The sequence below is a fragment of the Canis lupus genome, chromosome 11, assembly GCF_011100685.1.
Source record: "Canis lupus familiaris isolate Mischka breed German Shepherd chromosome 11, alternate assembly UU_Cfam_GSD_1.0, whole genome shotgun sequence".
Classification (NCBI taxonomy): Eukaryota; Metazoa; Chordata; class Mammalia; order Carnivora; family Canidae; genus Canis; species Canis lupus.
The window spans coordinates 52,461,395-52,484,853 of record NC_049232.1 but is presented as its reverse complement, the minus strand read 5'-3'; the positions used below and the strand labels follow the sequence as shown (position 1 = coordinate 52,484,853).

Genomic DNA, 23,459 nt, shown 5'->3' with positions numbered 1-23,459 from the left:
TTGCACCACCTCCCCCTAGGGCTTCTGTAGAGGCAAGTCTGGCTTAGCAGACCTTTCTGAGGTTTCAGGGGCAGAAGACAGCGGAAGCCAGGCTTCTACTGCCGAATTTCTCTCCTTCCTACTCACCGTCCCAGAGAAAACCAGAGTCGGACACAATGCTCTTGAGCCCGGCCTGGTGTTCGCAGGGAGAAAGCGGACCCTTTGCACACAGAGAATAACCTGAATGCCCCGGGGTTTCCGGACCTCTGTGGACCCCAACCTGGGCCTCCCCCAGAAGAGGCCCCGGTCGCGGTAAAGAACAGGCAGCTGAGGCTGTGTGGGAGGGAAGGTGGCTTTGGGGGCGGCACCGGATGCGGGGAACCACTGGCAGCGGGATGTGGGGTTCTGAGGATTGCCAGTTGGAAGACCACTCATGTGTCCGCGGCCTGGGGGATGTGAGAGGGCCAGACTCCGAAAGAGAAGGGGTCTGGGGTCCCGCCAACCCAGTGGGACGGGCCGGAAATTGCAGCCGAGGCCTCAAACGTCACGAACGCAGGCCTTCCACTCCGCCTTCACACCCGCTCTCCCAGGCTGCGAGGATCTCGGCTCGTTCAGGATCAACACCCCGCCCCCCCCCCGCCCCAGCACCCCCGCCCCAGCACCCCCGCCTGGCACCACGCGGGCTTGCCACAACTCCTGCGCATGCGTAAAGCTGCCCGGTCCGTGGCATGCTGGGAAATGTAGTCCTGTAAGTTTCCCCGCTCGCTTGCCCGGGGAATCTGCCCCGCCCCACGACTCCGCGGAGCCGGGACCCTGCGGTTCCCTGAACAGCGCCTCCTGGTTCGCGGAATGTAGCGGGTTCGCTCCGTCTGGAGCTGGGTGCAGTTTGAACCTTATTTTCCATCCGGTCCGCGAAGCCTGTTATCTTTTACTTTCCTTCTTCCCTACAGCGTTTTGATTTATCTCACTGTCTTACTTGTCTGTCTCCGAGGCTCGTGCCCTAGCCGGGGCCTTCTGGACTGAAGGCCGGGATCGTGGCAACTTCCTAACTGACCCCTGCGTCTAGGAAAAAAATAAATTGGGGCAGCCAGATCCACCTCAGACATCTTCCGAGGACCCCCTTGCCTCATCTCTCCAGCTGGTCAACTTGTTTCCAAATACCTGGCAATTCTTTTCCTTTCTGTATCTCCAGGGTTGCTTTCCTTAGTGGCCTCCATTCCCTGACTGGTGTAAGATTCCAGCCATAAGGATGCCCTGCCCAAGGGTGGATCACTAGGGGAAGCCACCAGAACCCGGTGAAGCCCCAGCTTTTCCCCTCTTCCTGAGATCCCAGATGGGAAGATAGGGGATAAGCCAAGACCCGAAGAGGAAGGGTCTCTGGGACGGTCAAATGTTCAGTGATAGGAAGTTCTTAAGGATTACTTGTAGGTGGGGAGGGGCCTAGGAAGCCGTCCAGCCAAGACCCCTCCATCTTCGGCCTTGCTCTGTACTCTGTCAAGAGGAGTCTAAACTTCCAAGCTTGTTTAGGCTATAAGGAGGGAAACAGCCGGGACATGGAGAGAGACCAAATCTTAATGATTTTATTCGAAACTTGGATCCAGACATGCCCAGAGCTAGATTTGCCTCCTGAACTTTTTGGTTATGTAAGCTAATACCTTTACTTTTTTGCTTAAGTCATTCTAAGTTAGATTTTTCTATGTCTTGCAACCACGAGTTCTGACTAATTCTGTGGGGGAGGGATCCCTGGGTGGCTCGGCGGTTTAGGACTTGCCTTCGGCCCAGGACATGATGCTGGAGTCCTGGGATCGAGTCCCGCATCAGGCTCCCTGCATGGAGCCTGCTTCTCCTTCTGACTGTGTCTCTGCCTCTCTCTCTCTCTGTCTCTCATGAATAAATAAAATCTTAAAAAAAAAAAAATCTGTGGGGGAAAGACCAGCACACCAGGGCCAGTGGAAGATGCTGAACCTTTGAGATCTTCCCTTATTGCTCAACTCTTCCACTAGCCACCCTCCTCTAACTTAAATGCACTATTATGCCATTTGTACAGTGTTCCTGCTTGGTGTGTGCCTCTAGCCAGGCTTTTACATTTCTAGAATTCTATAGCTGGGAGGAGGCGGAAAGATCTGGCCCAAACTTATATCCACTGGAGGAGCCACCCTACGAGCTTCTTCTTGAACATTTCCAGGAATAGGCAGCTCACTACTTTAGCAAGCGCTCATTTCCAATCTTTCTTTTTGAGAGAGTTTTTTTTTTTTTTGAGAGAGAGAGCTTTTTAAATTTGGAGCCAAAATCTCCCTCCCCGTTACTTTTGTCATCAGTTCTGCCTCTGAGCTACAATCATATAATTACCCTTTTCCCTCCTGTACATGACAGCCCTGATAGATGGCCTAAGTCTTTTTTTCCCCCTTCCAGGGAAAAGCTTTCTGGAGTTCCTTTTACAGACCTTATTTGCAGCCTACTCATTGTTCCCACTGTTTTTCTTGAGCAGAGTCTTTCTTAAAGTGTGATGCTAAGAAGTGAATATATTACTGGCAGCAAACAGTGGAGAGCCCCTCTCATCATTGGACACCAAGTCTATGGGGCTTTGTTTGTAAGGAATACACTTATTTAGCCTTGCTTAAGTGAAGGGATGTTTATTGTTAGGACACCTGGGGCAGGTAGGAAGCCAAATGGAATAGGGATCACCCAAACAGTGGCTATGGTACGACTGGGCCTCTGCAGACTCTTGCTGAATTTGGGATCTACAATCACAACATTGCTGGGGACCTTGGTAACAGGAGTATGTGGGTCTCCCCATTCCTGCTCCTCCCGTCCTATGACTCTCTGACAGGTTTTCTGTTTATTTATTCCCAAATTTTTCCTACTTTGCTAATTTGCTTCCTTCTCCTCTACTGTAAAGTCTCAACTTCTGGTTTCTGTTTCCTCACAACTGCTTCATATTTTCTTCTCTGTCTCATGACCTCAGTTAAATGTTTAATTATAGGAATAGTGTGAGCATATGTTTAAAAAAATTAAATAGAACTGAAAGCTATACAATAGTGGTTCTCCACCAGAAGTGACTTTGCCTTCCAGGAAACATTTGGCAATGTGCAGAGACATGCTTGGTTGTCACAGCTGGGGAGTGTGTGCTATTGATGTATAGTGGGTAGTGGCCAGGGATGCTGCTGAACGTCCTACAACACACAGGCCAGCAGCCACTCACCATACAGAGTTTCTGCCCCCAAAAGTTAAAGGTGCTGAGGTTGAGAAATCCTAGTATGGGGGGAAAAAGTAAAAGGCTATCTCTCCACCCCATTCCTACTTCCACTTGTAGTTCCCAGAGGCACCTACTGTCTTCTGTTTTTAAATCTTCTTGTGATTATCGCTGTGTCTGTCAATAATATTGAGACTACTTAGAGCAAGGGGAGTCTGGGTATATGGAAAGCCTAGTAAGGGACGCCTGGATGGCTCAGCGTTCGAGCGTCTCCCTTCGGCTCAGGGCATGATCCTGAGTCCAGGGATTGAGTCCCACATCGGGCTCCCTGTGAGGAGCCTGCTTCTCCCTCTGTCTGTGTCTCTCATGAGTAAATAAAATCTTAAAATTAAATTAAATTAAATTAAATTAAATTAAATTAAAAATAAAATAAAATCTTGGGATCCCTGGGTGGCGCAGTGGTTTAGCGCCTGCCTTTGGCCCAGGGCGCGATCCTGGAGACCCGGGATCGAATCCCACGTCGGGCTCCCGGTGCATGGAGCCTGCTTCTCCCTCTGCCTATGTCTCTGCCTCTCTCTCTCTCTCTCTCTCTCTCTCTCTGTGACTATCATAAATAAAAAAAAAAAATTAAAAAAAAAATAAAATAAAATCTTAAATAAAAAAAAGAAGCCTAATGAAACTCTCCCTTCTACAACCCCTCTGACAACTCCCAGCTATAGAGGACAAACTTTAAATGGGCTGTGGTAAGTTCCTGGCAGAAAGAATTTCCTGCAGACAAGTGTCTGGAGAACAGCCTCAGAGCCAAGAAAAAGGACCTTCAGGAAGGCAGCAGGTCCCAGAAACCGCCGGCTTCCCAGGAACAATCAATGGCTCTGCTGAGTCTCTCCAGCTCTCTAAAACACTAGCAGGTGGATTGAATTTCTCAGCCTTCTCAGCCTTCAAGGCCAGGAAAACGCAGACAAATCAGAGGGCGGACAGACCTGCTGGAGGAAACAAATGCATCTCTGAGTGAATGAGAGCCTGGGGGAGGTAATGTGTGAAGGTCAAACACAAAAGATTTCCCTGAACTAGAAACTGTGATATCAGAACTAAAAATTTACATACATAAAGCAAAAAAAAGGATGGTCAATGCTGAAACCCCACAAGAGGTCCAGAAAATTAAACAGATGAAATATCTCAAAACATGTAACAAAGATATGGAGATGCAAATTATGTGGTGAAAGACGGGAGACTGAAACAGACTCAGGAGATTTAGCTGGCAAATTTGAGGAGTTCCAGGAGAAAAGCAATAGGAGAGGAGATATTATAATTAAATAATAACATGAGATGTCCCTGAGCTGAAAAAAGACTTAGCCCTATACTTGGTTAAAATTCCTGAACTCTAAGGATAGGGGGCATGTTACACATTTCCAGACAAAAAGGAGAGTTGTTCTTATTTGCAACCCTCGAAGTCAATTGAGACAGCAAAACTGAACATTAGGTAATGAAAGAAAAGGCCTGCAACCAGGACCTAACAAAGGGGGAAAGAAAGGTGAAAATTTACAAAAATCACTCATTGTCTCATGTGAGAAATTATTTGAAGAAGAGACTCTTAACGAAACAACAAATGAATTAGAACAGACTTCAAGATAGGGGAAGCTCAAAGGAAGAGGAAAGAAAACAGTGAAGTGTAACGAACCATGATCTATATATTTATATCTATATTTCTATATATTTATACATGTCACATAAATGCTAAATACTCTTGAAACAAAAGGAATATGTGAGGGAAATTCTAATAAGGGCTAAGTTATCTCAGTAGAACTCTGAAATCAGGCAGTGAGGGAAAGTGAGCGTTCCAAGATCTGAAGATCTGAGGGGGGAGGAGGAGGAGGAGGAGAAGGAGGTGGAGGAGGAGGAGGAGAGAGGTAGTGAAAGTAATCTAAAGGCCATATCTTAGATGGTGGGGAGGAAGTAGAAGATAAGTAGAGTATGATGGAAATAGTTCTAGAACAATCATATGCATCTATTTAAGAGAACAGGACAAGGGATGGCAACTATTAATAGAATGACAAACTCCAAATTAACAAGGAGAAAATGGGATGAATGGCTATTCATTCAATCCAGCAAAGGTAAAGAAAAGAAGAGTTCACAACAATGTTTACACATTTAAAAACAAGTAAGATGGAAATAAATCAAATACATCACTTACTATAATAAATATGAGTGGGGACGCCTGGGTGGCTCAGCGGTTGAGCGTCTGCCTTTGGCTCAGGGTGTGATCCCAGGTCCAGGGATCGAGTCCCACATTGGGCTTCCAATGAGGAGCCTGCTTCTCCCTCTGTTTATGTCTCTGCCTCTCTCTTTGTCTCTCAAGAATAAATAAAATCTTAAAAAAAATATGAGTGGACTGAATTATTCCATTAAAAGACTCTGTGACTTTGTTATAAATCAAATTCTGGTCAATACTACTTAGAAGAAATATACTTAAAGCAAAGTGGTCAAGAAAGATTCAAAATAAAGACATGGGAAAGGAGTACCAGAGAGATCAACAGGAAGCCACTTCTTTCTGTAATACTAGTATCCGACGAGGGGAATTTAAGTTGCCGGCTAGAAGTGGTGTGAAGATTGCTTGCAAAGGGTTAGAAGGGAACTTTCGGGGTGATGGGAATCTTCTGTATCTTGATTGTGGTAGTGGTTATGTGACTGAATACATTTATCAAAACTCATAGGATTGTACACTTAAAATTTATAAAATTTATTGCATGTAAATTACAATATTATAAAGCTGGTTTTAAAAGAGAACAACAAAAAAAAAATAAAAGAGAACAACATTATAGTATTTACAAAATGTAAACACTGAATGAAAAAATAGTGTAAGACTGGATACCCTCTTAATTACCCTGTATCTCTGAAATGCTATAAGATAGCAAGCTTAAAGAGAGAGAGAGAGAGAGAGAGAATAAGGGGAGTATTTAGTTCAATAAATTATAAAGAGTAAGAAACCAAAATTAATCAGGAAATATTAAAAGCTGACATGAATGAAATGGAGAACAAACTTTTTGTTTTGTTTATACTAAAAAGCATAAATTTTAAAAAGTTCTTTAAAAGGGCTAATAAAGGGGCACCTGGGCACCTGTGTGGCTCAGTGGGTTAAGAATCTGCCTTCAGCTTGGGTCATGATCTCAGGGTCCTGGGATCAAGCGCAGCACCTGGGATTGGGATTGAACCCTGCATGGCAGGGAACCTGCTTCTCCTTCCTCTGCTACTCTCTCTGCCGCTGCCCCGCTAGTGCTCACTCTCAAATAAATAAGTAAAATCTTTTTTTTTTAATTTTTATTTATTTATGATAGTCACACAGAGAGAGAGAGGCAGAGACATAGGCAGAGGGAGAAGCAGGCTCCATGCGCCGGGAGCCCGACGCGGGACTCGGTCCCGGGTCTCCAGGATCGTGCCCTGGGTCAAAGGCAGGCGCCAAACCGCTGCGCCACCCAGGGATCCCCCAAGTAAAATCTTTTTAAAATTTTAAAAATAAAACGGCTAATAAAGTAGACAAATCTCTTATAAGCACAGAGAAAAAAAGAGTAAAAAAGGCAAGATTAGTTCCGAGAAACAAAACATTAAAAAAAGTATATAAATGTGCAACTTAAAATTTCTCATCAACTAACTTGAAAATTTAGAGGAGGGATGCGGGACGCCTGGATGGCTCAGTGGTTGAGCATTTGCCTTGGGCCTAGGACGTGATTCCAGGGTCTGGGGATCAAGTCCCACATCGGGCTCCCTGCATGGAGCCTGCTTCTCCCTCTGCCTATGTCTCTGCCTCTCTCTCTATGTCTCTCATGAATAAATAAATAAAATATTTAAAAAAGAAAAGAATATTTAGAGGAAATGGATACATTTCAAGAAAATTGTAAATGACCAAAACTGGCCCAAGAGAAAGAAGAAAGCTTGAATAGCTCAACCTACCTTAGAAAAGATTAGAATAAGAAGGTGATTATAGACCTATTTTTGGAAAGACTGCATTCAAAGGGGACCAGAACTAAGATTTATCTATTCTTACTTTTTTTTGAAAGAGAGAAAAAGAGAAAGAGAGAGAACAAGCAGGGGGAAGGGGCAGAGGGAGAGAGAGAAGCAGACTCCTCACTGAGCAGGGAGTCTGAAATGGGGCTCAATCCCAGGACCCTGAGATTATGATCTGAGCTAAAGTCAGATGCTTAACTAAACCAACCACCCAGACACCCAAGTTTTGTTTATTCTTAAATAATGATAATTTCTATGCCATTTAATCTAGTCAAAACTACAGGAAAAGAAAAAAGCTCCCATATTTAATATTTAGAGCCAGCAAAATTTAATACAATTCCTAATAAAAATTCTAAGTAAAAATGAAAAAGAGGAAAACTGCTGGAATATAATAAAGACTTTTTACTAAAACCTAACAGCAAATATTGTCCTCAATGGTGAAATACTAAAACCACTTCCATTAAAATAAACATTTAGACAGAGATGCTTGCTATTATTCTTATTATTCAATACCTCTTGGACGTTTTACCAAATGCAATAAGTCCTTAGCCACATTCACATTTTTGTCAAGTAAAAGAACATATCCACGGGTTCTAGGGATTCAAGTGTGAACATTTAGGAGAGGCCATTATCCTGCCTGCCATGATCTGTCTATGGATTAGAGCCTCCTGGCACCGGTGGATTAAAGTTACGGAGATGGATATAACCTGACTTTCAGGGTCTCAGGAGACTTCTTTTACTTTTAGATGTGAGCTGGATTTCACCAAAGTTTTTACAGATGAGCCCCTTTCCACACAGCAAATTCTTTTCTAGTGCCCTCATAGCTGGGCTCCCTCCTCTTGTCTACTTTTCCAACCCAGAGCCCTGTAATAATACACAGCGCAGAGGCCAAGAGAGAGCAAGGTGTGGGTTTTGGTGTCTGTCCTGTAGATGCTCACATGCTCTAATGGTTACAGAAAAGCTGAAATGCACAGCACTGGCCCCTTGGCTCTAAAAAGCCAGCAGGCTCTCCTGACATTTGGGCAGGTGAGGCCCAGCCTAAGTTACAGGCGTCCTTCGTGATGTCCAGTCTTGAAAGGTAATGTGAATGTCAATTTTGCAAAGACCGCATGTGACACACATGGGGAAGAAGGATCCCGCTCTCACATCCTATTCAGAAAAGAAGGCACTGGAAAGGAAAGCAGAGTGTCATAGGGCATGTGTAACCATCACCAAAAGAGCTAAGGAGGAAGGAGACACAGGCCAGGTCTTCTTAATGCACCCATGCCATTGTGGAAATGCAGTCTAACTCACTCAGGTTGCATTTGGATGCCCTACCTTCTAAAGCCTTTCCAAGGGCCCATTTAGCCAGCATATCCATTGATTCTTTTTTTTTTCTTTTGGTTTTATTTATTATTTTTGAGCACATACTGAAAACTTGGTTTGGCATTTTATCTGCTATCCAGGCCATGTTCACTTGTGTATTGGTTCTGAAAACAAGGGCGTTATCTACAGTTTACTGAATTTCTGCAAATACTCCTGCAACAGATCTACATAGGTGCTGCCCTGGCCCCCGTACCCCACTCCAAGTACCCTGACTGACCCTGCACCCCTGCCCCCAGCTGCTCTATAGGCTCCCACTCAGTCTCACAGGCCCCTGAGGCCCCCAGGGAGCCACCAACACGCACCATGGTCTGTTCTCTGGAGGAAGCCCTGATAGGATGACTGGGGGAGGGGACCCGGTTGTTGGAAACTTTAATTAAGCAAGGACGGTTAACAGCTGCAGGGTCACCTTAGGAAATGGTGAGCCTGAGAAAATAAATACATCTATCATCTGTCCCCATGGCCTTTTAAGACTTTTCTACAAACGGCTCATCATTCCTTGCCATGGAAAAAGATAACAGCCATCATGGGCACCCTTCAGCCCCCAGAATTCTCTGAGCTTCATCCTCCCAGCAGGTCTTGCCATAGATTCTCACCTCACACACACACACCTCCACAGATGGCCAAATCCAAGGATGCATGCTCACACGTGCACACTCACACACATGTACACCTGCCTATTCTCAGGTGACAACTGTACTTTTCTACTGCACTAGATCCTTTTTCTGGGAAGGCTGGGTGGTGCTGTCGAGCAGAGCTCTCAGGAGCCCCACGGGGCCCTGATGGCACCCCTCTACACACCACTAGTCCTACACCACAGCTGCTAGCATGTGGTGAGGACCTCTTTCTCCTTCCTTCTTCCTCCCCACAGGTGCAATGTGTGAAGAGGTTCTGCGGGGGCAGATGCCACCCACAGCAAGGGGGTTTTTTTCCCACCTACGTATCATGTCTTGTCTCAGCCTCTTTCCACCGGTGGAAGCAAGCCCTTCTGGAGTCATAGCTTGGTAAGAGAATGTTAGGGAGCACCTCTGAACCACTGCTCAACAGTCCTCCCTCCTCCTCCCTTCTGTCAGCCAGGCCTTCACCAGCCACGAGGGCCTCCTAGCCCTGACTCTTCTCCCACAAATACCCCCTTTGCCCTCGGGGCTGGGTGTAAGGGCACAATGTTAAGGCTTTATAAGGAAAGAACTTTACTAGGAAAGTAAAAAAAAGAAAACAACCAAATCCAGACCAAGAAAATATCAAAGCCTCAAATCCAGTGTCTGTGTGCTCAGCACCCAGCCCTGTTGTTTCCTTGCCTCCATTCTGTCTAAGCAGCTGCTGCCCTCTCATCCCCACCCAACTCCTTTGTTCACCTGCCCCCCGGGTCCCCACAAGGGTGCATAAGGGGTCAGTGCTGCAGGCTTTTCCAAAGGTGCATGAGCTAGGGGCTGTCCCTCATCCTTACCCCCAGCCCGGGCCTATCCCCAAGCCTGTGCCTCCTGGACTCAGCTCACTGCATCTAGCTCAGATGTTGGGACACAGGATGCCCTGAGTCCAGCATGGGGTAGGATGGGATGAGGAAGGGACTGACTGGCCAACGGTGTGATGGGTAGGGAACAAGGGTGGACAAGGCCAGGGAAAGGCTGTGAAGAGGGAATCTAGGGGAGTTTGTAGAAGAGAAACTGTGTGGTCCTAGCTCCTCTGCATCCTCCAAAGGCCTGCCACATTCTCAGGAAGGGCTTTGGAGTGAGAGCCTCCCTATGTGTGAGATCCTTAGCATCTGCAGGACAACAGCAGGAGTGGGAGGGTCTCCCCCCGCCCACCAGCCTCCAAACTGATAGGGAAATGAGCTCCACCAAATCGAGGGCCCCTTTCTGGGAACCCATACCTGCTGGGAACCCCAGGATGATGAGGAGCAAGGGCTCCACACTAGGACCCCTCCAATATGATGTGGAGGCTGGAGCTCCACTCTGCAGCAATGACTGGGGAGATCCTCTGGGTTTAGTCAGGCACCAAAGAGCTCTGACAACACATAGATAAGCCCATGGACAGAGCAGCATAGGGCAAATCAGGGTAGATGACCAGGAGGACAAGTATTTAGAGCCCAGCGCTGCCAAAGCGGGTCTGGGGTGCATGAAGGGGGAGCACAGGCAGGACACAGGGATGGGCCTGAATAGTGATCCAGTGACACCTCCATGCTGCAACCCCATGTTCTGGACTTCAGTTTCCCATCCCCTGTCCCTCTGGCAGAGGCTCAAGGATGCCATATGCTTCATTGAACCCATCTGTGTCTGACACTTGCTGACATCTTCCTCTTTTGCAACTGGAAGTCAGAGGGTAAAGCACTAAGCTGTGCAGTCACAGAAGGAAGACAGAGCCTCCGAGTGTGAAGGGACAGAGGGGAGAGTGGGAAGCTCTGGGGCTGGTGGAAGAAAGGGTAGACGGGTGGGAGCCGGGTTGCTCAGGGCAATGGCTGAGGCCATCACCTATGCAGACCTGCGGTTCGTGAAGGCTCCCCTGAAGAAAAGCATCTCCAGCCAGTTAGGACAGGGTAAGGGTGGGCAAGGCATCTCCTTGATTCCGCATCCCCAGGCTCCCTCATGACCCCACCCTCACCTCCACCATTTCTCTCTTCAGACCCAGGGACTGATGAGGATGAGGAGCTTACCTATGAGAATGTACAAGTGTCCTCAGTCTCAGGTGGGCCCTTGAGTTTGGCTTCTTCTGGAGTAGGAGACAAAGCAGGTACGGAGAGCCCAGAGAATGTGTGTGTGACCGGGCGGGCTGTGTGAGCGTGTGTCTGTGTCTTGAGCTGGGAGTCCAGGTATCCTTGGGGTGGGGGTGGGGGGGCGGCACAATATCCCTGGGAAAGGAGGGGGTGCTTAGGAGAGAGAAGAATGACCCGTGGATAAATGGGAGCCAGGGAAGAATAAAGAGCCCAGGGCCAAGGTGGAGATCCCAAAGGGGTGACAGGGGCTGCGGGGAGAGATTGGGGCAGCCCCTGTGAGGAGATGAATTCGGATGGGAAACGGGAAGTCACGGGACAGAGAAAGGGTAGGGGAGAGGGATGAGAGCACTTCTGGGGAGACGGTTGGGAAACGCGGATGCGGGCAGTGCTGAAAGAAACCTAAGGGGAGACCCAGGAGGGAAAGGAGGGGGTCCCGGGAGAGCGGATGCAGTAAGACCCAGGAGAGACAGGAGTCCTGGGGGAGATGCGGGACTCCGGAGAGTGCTAAGGGTGTCCCCGAGCATCACAGACGTCGCCGAAGGCGTCCGGGACCGGACTGGGGACGGGGCGGGGGGGGGGGGGGGGCGCCGGGGAAGGGGAGAGGGGGAGCTGGTGGGAAGAAGGGGAATTTCCCGGGGCTTCCCGACTTCGAACTCAAGTCGCCGCGGGTCCGCAGGGCTCCAGGCAGAGCAGCCAACTGCGTCCTGGGGCTCCGTGACGTCACCGGCTGCCGGGCGGCTCCTCGCGGGTGAGTCGCGGGCCCTCCCCGCCGGCGCGCGCCCCCGGCTGCAGGGCGGGGCAGCGCAGGGGGGCGGCGAGGGTCGCGCGGCGGGGGGGCTGGCCTGGGCCGGTGCCGGGCCCGGCGGTGCGCGGGTCGGCTCCCGGGAGTGAGCTCGGGGAGCAGCGCTCTGGGCGCGGCGGGCAGCCCCGAGGCCCCCTCCCCGCCCCTTCACCCCCATACCCGTGTGTATCATTCCCCCAGGTTGACCCAGATCTTCCCTCCTCCCCCTTTACGGTGTCCCCGTGCACATACCCCCTGTCCTCTGTCCCCGTCTGGGATTTGTTCCCATCCCACCAGGTATCGCTCCTCAATCCTTACCAGTAACGATTCCAGCCCTTATTCTGGAACACCTTCCTTCCGCTACCTGCGGAAACTCACGACCCGACGAACCCCACCATACCAGCACCAGTCCTCTGAGGGATACTCTTTCCCGTGAATATCCCCACTCACCCAGCCCCGCAGCCTACAAACTTTCCTGGGGCTCTCTGCCCTTCATCCCACTGTCTCCCTAAGGCCGTGCAGCCTGTATGCAGTACCTCTTTCTTGGCCTGCTCCTCACCTGCCTGCTGTTGGGGGTGGCCACCATCTGCCTGGGAGTGCACTGTGAGTATGACTGTCCCCCACTGCCCATGTACCCTGAGCAATATTCTCCCCTACTCTCCCCAACAGCTGCCCTTCCTCTGGGCAGGGCCCAGTCACTACCACTACATGCTTAGCTTTTTGTCTGGTTTCCAGCCAGGTCTGTTTTAGAGTGCCATGTCTTCCTAAATTGTCCTTACCTAACCCAGTACCTCCTTAAGCTTTAGGCAGTCAGATCTTACATTTCAGCCTGTTATGCAAAAATTTGCAAGAAGCAGAAAAACGGGGATCCCTGGGTTACTCAGCGGTTTGGTGCCTGCCTTTGGCCCAGGGCGCGATCCTGGAGTCCTGGGATCGAGTCCTGCCTCGGGCTCCCGGCGTGGAGCCTGCTTCTCCCTCCTCCTGTGTCTCTGCCTCTCTCTCAATCTCTGTGTCTATCATGAATAAATAAATAAATAAATCTTTAAAAAAAAAAAAAGAAGCAGAAAAAGGACTGACGCTGAAGAGTCAGGGTACCAGGGCATAGCTGAAGAAGATGTTCTTCAAATCTCTCATTATGGCCGAACAGATCTGCAGGTTTCTCAGCAGCTCCAGCAGACCAACAGGGTTCTGGAAACCACTAACAGCAGCCTAAGGCAGCAGCTCCACCTGAAGATAACCCAGTTGGGGAAGAGGGAAGAGGATCTACAGGGGTCCAGGAGGGAACTAGCCCAGAGTCAGGAAGCACTACAGGAGGAACAGAGGGTTTGCCAGGCCACCCAAGAGCAGTTACAGGCCTGCCAGTCTGAGAGGGAGAAGACAAAGGAGGCCTTGCAAAGTGAGGAGGAGCAAAGGAAGACCTTGGAGCAGAGGCTGAGCAGCTTTCAGGACACACTGAAGCTCTTATTCAGATGCCCCTTATCAGGTATCTGCTCCGGGAGAGGAGAGATGGGAGGGTCTGCTGTGAGGGATGGATTGAAGTGAAGAGACACTCCTGGCAGGGGTCTATCTGGCAGGGAGCCATTGGGTTGTTGAGGAAAGGGATAGCAAATGAGAGTGGTGGCCAACAGAGAGGAGGATCAAGGTGCATTCCAGATTTAGGGTGACTCACCTAACTCTAAGGCAGATCCTGCAGGAGGGAGGAGGGTGGCAGCCAACAATGCAGATCACACTGTCCAAAGCACCAAACTCAGGTCTCCCATGGCTTGATATCAGTGTCAAAGATCTGAGAAGCCCCTGAATTGGGTTGTGAAATTGGTTGTTTACACATTTTTCTAAAAAGAGGGTCTGTAGCTTTAATTATTTCTCGCTACATCTGAGATTCCCCAGGGGTTAAAAATTACTGATTGATGAAGTGCAGGCTGGTGGTGGGGCAAGGTAGCTAAAGCTCTCAAGCGTGGGTAGCACTCAGGATGAGGTGGGTGGGGGTAATGTGGGGTAGGGAGCTGGGGTGGAGAGTTCATCTATTTTGAAGGCAGGAGCCCAGGCAGTATGTGTGTGTGTGTGTGGGGGGGGGGGGGGATGAGGGAGGAGGCCGCATAAAAGGGGAGAGGCTGGGCAAGAAGCAGGCTGAGGTTTGAGGCAGGGAACCGGGCCCTAGGTGACTGGAATGTTTGTGGACTGGCTACCTATGGTCCAGGTTAGGCTCTGTCTAGCTCAGGGGGCATTGGGATACTCCCCCAAGGCTTAAGACGGTGAGATGATGTGCAGACACCCAGCTCTCATGTCTTTAGCCTTCTCATTCTCATTGACCCTAAGTCACAGGCATCGCTGCCCCCATTCCCTCAGCATCCTGAACTGCTCTTCTGCTCGAAGGCTGGTTTCAGACCTCCACGCTGACTGCAGCTGCCTCCTCCAGGCTTTCCCCACCTTCTTTAACCTTAGTGAGGCCTCCAACCCACATCTCCCATTTCTTCGCTTTGCATCAGCTGTCACTTCTCTCCACCCATCTTGGCTTCTGGGACCCATCACTTCAACCACTTCAACCACTCATTTTTTCTGTTGTCCTGGTGCACAGACTGGCAATCTCAGCTCTGGATGAACTGCCCACCTTGCCCAGGCCTGCACCCAAGTGTTCCACATTGTGCAAGCATTTGCTTGGTGCCGCCAAAACGCTAGCCTCAACCTCAGCCAGTTGCTCAGTGCTGCTCAGAAGCTGTGCAGTGCTCGGCTTGCTCTCTATGATGGCTCCTTACCCTACCATCCTCTCTGTCACTTTCAGCAGGTGCCTTACTCTGTCAGAAAAATTCCCTCCATTTTTCACCACCGAATCTATATGTCCATTCACATTTTTGCTCACCCTCATCTTTTGCAAGGATAAAGGCAACAACTTGCTGCATCATTTCTCCTAAACATCCCTCTCCACCCCCATCCTCACCCCTGCCGTCCCCATCCACTTTTCTTTTTAAATCTTTTTTTTTTTTTTTTTAATTTATGATAGTCACAGAGAGAGAGAGAGAGAGAGGCAGAGACACAGGCAGAAGGAGAAGCAGGCTCCATGCACGGGGAGCCTGACGTGGGATTCGATCCCGGGTCTCCAGGATCGCGCCCTGGGCCAAAGGCAGGCGCCAAACCGCTGCGCCACCCAGGGATCCCCCCATCCACTTTTCATGTGGCAGCCAGGGCAGTCCTTTCAAAACGAAAATCTGATCATGTCATTCCAGTTAATTAATCACATCAAAAGTTATGGAATGCACACTATATATGTCCAGCACTGTGCCCAAACACTTGGAATATAGCCAATAACAAAATTCCTCTATGTAAAACCCAACATTGACTTACTCTTCCTGGTAATATGAAAATAAGAAAATCCTTGGCCTGGCTTCCAAGATCCCTGCCTATCTTTCAGCATGCCACTTACCCTTCACCCTCTTTCATTTGGCCACACTGACTTTGTATTCTTTTTAGTTGCCATAGGACAGAAACTCAAGAGGGTAGCTGGGCGAGGACATGAGAAAATGTAGATAGAAGAGAGGGAGCTGGGGAAGGAAGGATCTTTGAGTGACACAGGTAGGACTCATGGAACAAAGCAATGAGAGATGTGGGTTGGGATGAGGAGCTCAGATTGGGGTATGGGCTATGAGGGTAAGAGGGATGTTTATTGCTTAGAGATAATCAGGAACAGAGAAGAGTTGGATTTTGAGGTGGAAGGGAGGGAAATGGAGAGAGTTCACATCAAGTGTCTGACGATTTCAGCAGTACAAGAACCAAAGTTATTACTTGTGGAAGAGTGGAGAGAGGGGGAAGGAGGTGGCTGGCAACTTGGAGGGTGTGGGCAAGTTTCGAATATGCAGTGAGGAATGCTGTAAGGAGCTCCTGAGATGAATAAGAGGCTGATGAACACTTATGGGGCGGCCCAGGTGAAGCCAGCCAAAGTGTAGGGGGTGAGGGGACTGCAATCATTCAGAAATTGAGAATAGTATCACCACCCTATTAAGATAAACCCCTCAGACTGTTGTTAAGGAGTGCTGTTGTGAATATTAAAGACTTTTACTAAATCTGCATAGGAATGGGATTACCAGGGGAGGCCCAATACAGATCCGCAAAGACGAAGGGCTAGGAATGAGTGAAGATGCTGGGATTAGACCAAGGTGGGCACTGTTAGCGACCAGATTGCAGGGTCGTCAGTCTCCTCCCAAACAGAGAGATCTCCCTTCGGGTCTGGGCTGTGCTGTCACATTCTCTCTGGTTTGTAGACAACTGCTGTCCCATGGGATGGATACTGAATGAGAGGAGTTGCTTTTACATCTCATATACGGAGAGAAGTTGGGAGGAGAGCCGAAATCACTGTAAATCCCTGTCCTCTGACCTGGCTGAATTCAGTGAAAGTTATGTTTATTCTCATCCGGTAAGCATACCCTTACTGGCAGACTGTAGTGGGTACTGTGAAGTAAAGGGGTAGATGTCATTGAGTCAGGAATGGCATTGCATGCGTCCCTTTTCTGTGCAGCTTCTCAGCACACTGCTCCAGGCAGCCCCTACCAACTGACTGGAGTTGGCACGAGAGTTGAAGCTCATGAACCTTCTTTACTTTAACCTGTTTCTCACCTTGGCTTTCTGGTCAACACTACAGGGCTGTTTAACAGATTCTTTGACTCTCTTGGCCTCTCAAGCAGAGAGATCCCATATCTGGTGGGCTGGATTGTAGGGATTGGCTCCTTATGATCAGAGCAGCCCACAGAAGGACTCCCCTTCAAAGACTAGCAGAAATTCTTACCCAGCAGCAAGGTGAACTGAAGGGCCAGCCTGCATCTGCAAGGTGGCACTTGAAGGCAGCAGGGACAGGTCACCGATGAGGTGATGTTATGCATGTCAGACAGAGACAGTCCTCTTGTCAAAGCTCAGGGACCTCCTTATAGTGTTCATTTTCGTCCATCAGCCCACATCCCCTCCATCCTATGCTGTCCCCCATCCACTGGAATATTCCTCATCATTCTCTACATACCTCTTGTCTCTCTGAATCGCCCCTCAGATTGCATACGGCAACAGAGCGTGGAAGATGTTGACACAAATTAGTCCGCCTGGTTCATTTTGGGTTGTTCACAGCTTTCTTAAGAAGTGGCAGCAGGTTGACAATAAAAGAGGCTCTGGGTAAGTCTGTTAGGACTCCTGGGAATATTCAACTCATAATTCCTTCATAAAGACATAGCAATGAGATTCCCCTTCTGCTCCCAAAGTTTTGGGAGGTCCTACCCCCAAAATTCTTTCGCAAATCAATATTGTAATTACCTACTAATCCTTTTCCTTTACTTAATAACTCTTTAGGACAGTCTTATTCACTGTCCCCTCCCCAGTACCTGGCAGTCTCAGGTACTTTTTTTTTTTTTTTAAGTTACTAGGTTGGGACCCACATCATTTTTGTCTTGAAGCAGCTGAGGCTTTAGCTAGGACTTCATAGCTCATAAACCCTGGCATTCTAACTTCCCATCCATTGACAAGGCTACCCAAACTGAGGTGGCACCTTCTCAGTCAGGGCCTCTCGGGGGACTAGAGTTGCCTTAGGTGAGGTAGGGAGCAGTGAGGCAACTTTGAAGATCAACTCCAGGGACCCTGAGACAGGGGAGTCATCTACATTCCCCAACTGGAGTTTCCATTTTTAAGATCTTAGGTGATTTTTCCTTCCCCCAGGCCCAAAGCCTCTTTGGGTTAGAGTAGACATCTGTCCCTGAACCACACTCAAATGAGGCCTTAGGCAGGCAAGGCGGGTTAGGACTTCATGGTGTTTAACGCAGGGCAAGGGGAGAAAAGGGAGGGTGGGCTTGGGTGGGGGGGCAGAGCTTATCCCAGTTCTACTTCACCACCCTTTAGGTATTATGGTCAAGTCTCAAGATGTTACAAGGTACAAAGTAGTCGGCTAAAAATGCTGCCGGAGGTCTGTACTTCTCTTCTTCCCTGCATCTGTGAGATGGCAGCTTTCAAGCATCCGGATGAGGACCACATTTTGACCTGAGTTGGGTAAGCATGAGGGATCCACTGAGTCATTGGAGTTGGGGAGCAGGCAGGGAAAGGGACTCAGAGCAGGGGTAAAATTTATGCCCAAGAGAGCTGGTCACCTCTACCGCCTTCAGAATCTCGGTCTGTTTGGTGGGGGCGGGGGCGGGGGGGGGGGGAGGTTGGGCAGGGAAGGCTTAGAACCACTGGGAGGCTGCCAATGTGGCTGTCCAGGGAGGTGGGATGAGCTGGATGTGTCCTTAGCAACAACCATTGAGCTCACTGACGCCTTACTCTTACAGGTACTTATGCCAACAAGAGCCTGTGGCCCTCACCCGACTGCCATCTGCACACCCTAAGATCATCTCCCTCCAGCATGCCCCCACTCTGCCTGGACAGTGCCCAGCCAAGGGCTGATCCATGCCCAACACTCCTAGCCAGCCTGCTGTCTGCTTGAAATCCCATCCCAGAAACTGGAGTGCTTTGGGAACTGGGTGAAGAAGTCTCCAGAAGAGATTTTGGCCTCCCGAGGAATTTCCCATTGTGGACTTGCAGGGAGGGTGGAGGAGGGCGCATGGGCTGAGTGGATAAGGGCAGCCCGGAGCCAGCCAGGCAGTTTTATTGAAATATTTTTAAATAATTTGCACGTGTTAGTCTCATGTGTCAGCAATGCTTTGTCTGGTTCAGTGATCGCCCACGGGAGAGCAAGCCCAGGGGCCAGAGAGGAAATGTTCTGTCTCGTGAGTCCATGCTGAGGTTCCTCTATGTGGGGAGAGGAGGCGGTCAGCCCATCTGGGGCTGGCACCATCCAATGTGTGTGCTCTGTCCTCACGGGGCATCCTGAAGGCCAAGGTTGGAGGCCAGAGACCACAGGCCCCACCGCTAAGAGCGTGCCCCAGGCAGCTGCAGACCGGGTGTGGGAGGCTTGGCGTGGTGCCCTCGGTGGCAGAGGAGACTGCCCGCCTCACAGTTCAGGTTGCGGTAGCGGGCAACAGCTGGTGTGGGGCGAGGGCACATGGATAGGAAGCCAAAGCTGAAAGGGCCAAGACAGCAGCCGGGGCAAGGCAGCCCCTCATCAGACTCCCGGGGAGCTGAAGGGGGCGGCGAGGGCTCTGTCCGCTCCAGGGCCGCTGCCCGGGGAAGGCTATGCTGGGCCCGGTTCCACGGCTCCCCAGCCCAGCCTTGCGGGGAGCTGACCACCACAGCTGGGGGGTTGTTGTTAAGGGCAGGTCCTGGTCTAGGGGACCAGGGCTGGGAGGCCGAGGAACAAGTGCTGATGAAGTTGTCTGTGGCCACGGCCAGGGGCAGCTGGGGAGCCGGTCCTGGGGGTTCTGGCTCAGGGCTACTGCCCTCACACTCCATTCTTTCTTCAGCCGAGGGGCCCACAGTGGGAGGGCCAGGACCTGGCAGTGCTGTCTCCATACGTCGGGGAAGCTCAGGGGATGATGGTAGTGAGCGGCAGCGACGGGCAGGTGTCCCAGGCTGGACCAGGGTCTCTGGAGCGGTCACTGAGGGCAGCTGCATGGAGGGCAGTGGTGATGGCGGTACAAGGGGCAGGGGGGCAACTGGCTTGCTGGGTGTGTCCAACAGCTTGATCTTGCCTCCCCTGAGGTCTTCCCGGAGTGAGAAGGGGTTGACTCGAGTCAGATTGTCCCCCCAGTTGGGGGGTGATTCTGGTGATGGGGGCAGGAAGAGGTCTGACCGGCTTCGGGAAAGCCGGGGGTCTGGCCTAGGAAGTGTGGCTGAGGGACCCCCTCTTGAAACAGACCCTGTAAACAGAGAAGTTTGTGGTTACTGTTCTCAGCATTCATTGTAGCTCCTTGAGGCCTCATTATTCACCAGGAGGTTGGTGGGACTAGAGCTTATAAGAGGGAGTCCCACTGGGTACTCTGGACGGGGAGAGGGGGGGATGTCACCTCTAGCCCTCCCTTACCTCTTCTTTCCTTCTTCCCTCCCTTGGCTCTAGAATTTGAAAATGTCTTATTTGAGATATCCTTTCACCACTCCCACTTCTCAACTCAAATACACGTAGTCTTAATTCCTTGAATTCTAAGGAAGAGAGGCAAAAGGAATTCAGTTGGGTCAGGGTCATGCTCACTTACTCTGATTGTGTGTCAGGGGAGCCCTGGGGACAGGGGCTGGCTCAGGCAGCTGCTCCAGGATCCATTCCAGGTGCTGGGTGATCTCGGTGAAGGGAGCACGAGTGCTAGGTTCCATCTGATGGGTGGAAACAGGGATAGCTTCATTCAATGCTCCTCCAAAAGAAGGTCTCTACATTTTCCTCCCACCACCTGGAGCAGGAAAGCCTTGCCAACTGACGGATGGGGGTGGTGGGCAGAAAGAGAGTGAGGCTCTTACACTGCAGCAATGGATGGCCAGGAGCAGGAAGGGTAGCGGGCAGTCATCCCCCACCAGGGTCCGGAAAGCAGGCACGTCCAGGCCAAAGTCCTGCAGGAACAGAGAGGCGGAGCCTTCAAGTCTGCCTCCCTTGGGTTCTCCTTCTGACCCCCAATCAGGACCTCAACCTCCAGGGAACCCTCCTTGGTTAAGAGCTGCCCAGTCTGGCGTGCCTCCTTTTCAAACCTGGAGACATCATTCACCTCAGTTCGGGGCAGGTAATCCGGGTCTGCAGGTACTCTCGCGATGAGCTCACAGAGGACAATCCCAAATGCAAAGACATCGGCCTGGGAAGAGGAGAGAATGTCATTGGGAGGAACTGATAGTTTTCATGTCAGGATTTTGTCAGAATATGCCAGAATTTGGGGGAAGTCTTGCTGGTTTCATGTGTTGGAGAGGTGCCTATGAGGGGCTGAGGGGGGGGGGGTTTGGGGGTCTCCTAAATATTCAGTATGGCTGTTAAAGAACTTGGGATGGGGCCTTATAAAAGTATCTCAAGGGTCCCTGGAAGGCCTTGGAATCTGAAGGCTTGATGTCTTACCTTCTCATCATACAGCTCACCCCGCAACACCTCTGGAGCCATCCAGTATGGAGAACCTACCACAGCCAATGGCTCCTTTCTTGCCCCTTCCCTGCAGGGGTAGGGGCAGAGTGATCAGAAACATCCCACTCAGACACCCCCCCCCTAAACAAAAGGGGATGAGGTCAGCCCCCTCCCCACTCCAAAGGAACTGTCTCTGGGGGCTTCACTTAGATAGGGACCTTCTAGAAAGTTTTTTTTGGGGGGGCACAGGAGCATTCACCTCACCTATACACAGGAATCTTTTCAGCCAGCCCGAAGTCACCCACAACAGCCGTGAAGCCTCGGTCTTCCCGTCGTATCAGACAGTTCTGACATACACATAGCATCCCCACATACCCATCACCTTCTGTTCTCTGATCTCCTAGTATATATACCCTAAAGCCCTATCACTCCAGAGTAACCTCAACTCTCTCTGACCTCCCAGTTCTCCAGTGTACCCCAATCTTTCAATATTATCACTTCAAACATAGCATGCTTAGCCCCTCAGAGCTCCCTCCCCCCCAGTCCCCATTCTCCAGTGCCTTGTTACTCCAACATCGTAACTTGTCTACTATCCACATTCCAACATCAGGGGGCCAGTTATAGTGTAACAGTCTCAAATCCCTTTCATGCCTCTATTCACCTGGCCAGCCTACCTTGGATGTTAGGTCTCGGTGGAATACACCTTTGGCATGCAGGTACCGCAGGCCACGGGCAATGTCCAGAGCCAGGCGGAGCCTGACAGGCCAGGATAGAGGTTCCGGGGAGCTGAGCAGCTGTTCCAGGGTCCCCCCATTCATATACTGGGGCATAGAAGGAGATGAAGAATGAGTGTCAAGATTTCCATCTGTACTCTAGGTCTCCCACTTGTAAGTCAGAGGACACTCAGGAGGATCGCAAAGGTCAGAAGGGTGAGTCTGTGCTCTAAGGTCCCTCCCCACTCATCTTCTAGGGCTGTCCTGTCCAAGACATGAACAACTGTTTAAATTATTAAGTTCAAATAAAATTAAACATTTAGTTCCTCAGCCACACTAGTCATATTTCTACTGCCACATGCAGCTGTAGAACATTTTCATCACTGTGGAAAGTTCTGTTGGACAGCACTGTTAGAGCACACATAGAGAATGTAACCAACTGAGGCATTTTATTTGTGGTTAGCCCAAAGGGAAGTTCAGGGAAGCCTCTCATGGGAGGAGGTCCTGCTGCCTCTCATTATTCCTCTGTAGATGCACTTGGCCCTGACTCTCTCCCCCCTAGGTGGTGGCGGTGGTGGTGGTGGTGGTGGTGGTGGTGGTGGTGGTCCCCTCCTTCCGGGCCCATCCTCACCTCTGTAAGAGCGTGCAGCTGCCCCTGGTGCACACAGACCCCCATGAACCTGGAAGGGGATGGGGAAGATAGAAGGGTAGACTGTTAAGAGTCCAGGCCCCTCTACAGTTCCCGCTTTTCCCGCGGGATCTTTCCTCTTCTCCCAGCAAGCTTCTCAGCAAGCGGCCGGGGCCGCTCACCTTAGGATGTTGGGGTGTCGGAGCCGGTTCATCAGCTGCACCTCCCGTAGCGTGTTTCCTCGGTTACTGGGGAGTCTGTTCATTTTCAGCACCATGACTTGCCCTGACTGTCGGTGCCTAACCTGGGGACGGCAGATCCGCCAGGTCGCGCGGGGTGTCCGGGTCTGGGTCCCCTAGTTCCAGCCTCCCGTCTAAGGCTCGGTCCCGCCCCTCTGCCCTCTCTGCTGATCCTACCTTATAGACCTCAGAGAAGAAGCCGGCCCCGATCTTTTCGGCGCAGTGGAAATCGTCCACGCGCGCCAGGCTGGACACGGCGCTGCGGAGAGCCCGGTAGGAGGAGGGGCGGCCCCGGCCAGGGCCTCCACCCGTGCCCCCCGGCCCCGGGGGCCCCTCCCCCGGCGCCTCTCCGGGCCCTGGCCCAGGGCCCCGCAGTGGGGGCCGTTCCCCGGCCATGGCCGGGCCCCCAGCCCGGGCCTGCCTCACATGGCAGGGTCCCCGGGGCCCGGGCAGGCCGCGCTTGCCATGGGCGTGCGCCCAGCCCGATCCCGGACGCCGGGGCTCCCGCTCCCGCCCTGGAGAATGGAAGATCCGCGGAAGATCTTGGGCCCGCCCCCGCCGCGCCGGCTTGCAGGGCCCGGGTAGACGCCGCTCCGCTTCGCTCTGCGTAGGGCCTGGGCCTGGGCCTGGGCCGGGCGGTGGCGGCGGCTCTCCTGGGCGCCGGCGGGCAGGCGGGCGGCGGGCGGCGGGCGGCGGGCGGGCTCCCCGCAGGCGGAGGCGGGCGGGCTGGCGGGCGGGCGGGCGGCCGCTGCTCCGCTTCGCCGCTGGGGCTCAGGCTCCGCGGCCTGCCGGGGGCGGGGCTGAGCCGGGCCTCCGCTTAACTCCTTCCAGCCCGGCCCCCGGGCAGCGGCCACGCCCCCTCAGGTAGGCACCCCGCAAGCGGTGACCGCGACACCCTAGGCGAGCGGGTCTGGGACGTTGGGGCC

The 23,459-nt window shown here is 51.3% G+C and overlaps 2 protein-coding genes across 2 annotated transcripts; one reads left to right on the top strand and one right to left on the bottom strand.

Moving 5' to 3' along the window:
- Nucleotides 1-10,834: 10,834 nt before the first annotated feature.
- On the top strand, nucleotides 10,835-18,671 carry CD72 (CD72 molecule). Its single transcript, XM_038552744.1, has 9 exons — nucleotides 10,835-11,066; nucleotides 11,153-11,260; nucleotides 11,920-11,991; nucleotides 12,538-12,627; nucleotides 13,172-13,507; nucleotides 16,278-16,429; nucleotides 17,054-17,172; nucleotides 17,890-18,036; nucleotides 18,315-18,671. The coding sequence occupies exons 1-8, from the start codon at nucleotides 10,985-10,987 to the stop codon at nucleotides 18,029-18,031; spliced, it is 1,101 nt and encodes a 366-aa protein (XP_038408672.1). The 5' UTR covers nucleotides 10,835-10,984; the 3' UTR covers nucleotides 18,032-18,036; nucleotides 18,315-18,671.
- TESK1 (testis associated actin remodelling kinase 1) lies at nucleotides 18,593-22,944 on the bottom strand. Its single transcript, XM_038552743.1, has 10 exons — nucleotides 22,711-22,944; nucleotides 22,477-22,598; nucleotides 22,298-22,346; nucleotides 21,628-21,774; nucleotides 21,218-21,300; nucleotides 20,951-21,041; nucleotides 20,613-20,696; nucleotides 20,371-20,460; nucleotides 20,115-20,229; nucleotides 18,593-19,781 (listed from the first exon to the last, which is right to left on the bottom strand). The coding sequence occupies exons 1-10, from the start codon at nucleotides 22,927-22,929 to the stop codon at nucleotides 18,895-18,897; spliced, it is 1,887 nt and encodes a 628-aa protein (XP_038408671.1). The 5' UTR covers nucleotides 22,930-22,944; the 3' UTR covers nucleotides 18,593-18,894.
- Between the last annotated feature and the right edge of the window lie 515 nt (nucleotides 22,945-23,459).

Bases quoted from the DNA above. Each gene is read 5' to 3' on its own strand.
- CD72 (XM_038552744.1), top strand. From the start codon at position 10,985: ATGGCTGAGGCCATCACCTATGCAGACCTGCGGTTCGTGAAGGCTCCC. The intron at 13,508-16,277 runs GTATCTGCTCCG...TCTGGTTTGTAG, and splicing joins ATTCAGATGCCCCTTATCAG to ACAACTGCTGTCCCATGGGA. The intron at 16,430-17,053 runs GTAAGCATACCC...ATCGCCCCTCAG, and splicing joins GTTATGTTTATTCTCATCCG to ATTGCATACGGCAACAGAGC.
- TESK1 (XM_038552743.1), bottom strand. From the start codon at position 22,929: ATGGCCGGGGAACGGCCCCCACTGCGGGGCCCTGGGCCAGGGCCCGGA. The intron at 22,599-22,710 runs GTAGGATCAGCA...TGCCGTCCCCAG, and splicing joins TCTTCTCTGAGGTCTATAAG to GTTAGGCACCGACAGTCAGG. The intron at 22,347-22,476 runs GTGAGCGGCCCC...ATCCCCTTCCAG, and splicing joins CGACACCCCAACATCCTAAG to GTTCATGGGGGTCTGTGTGC.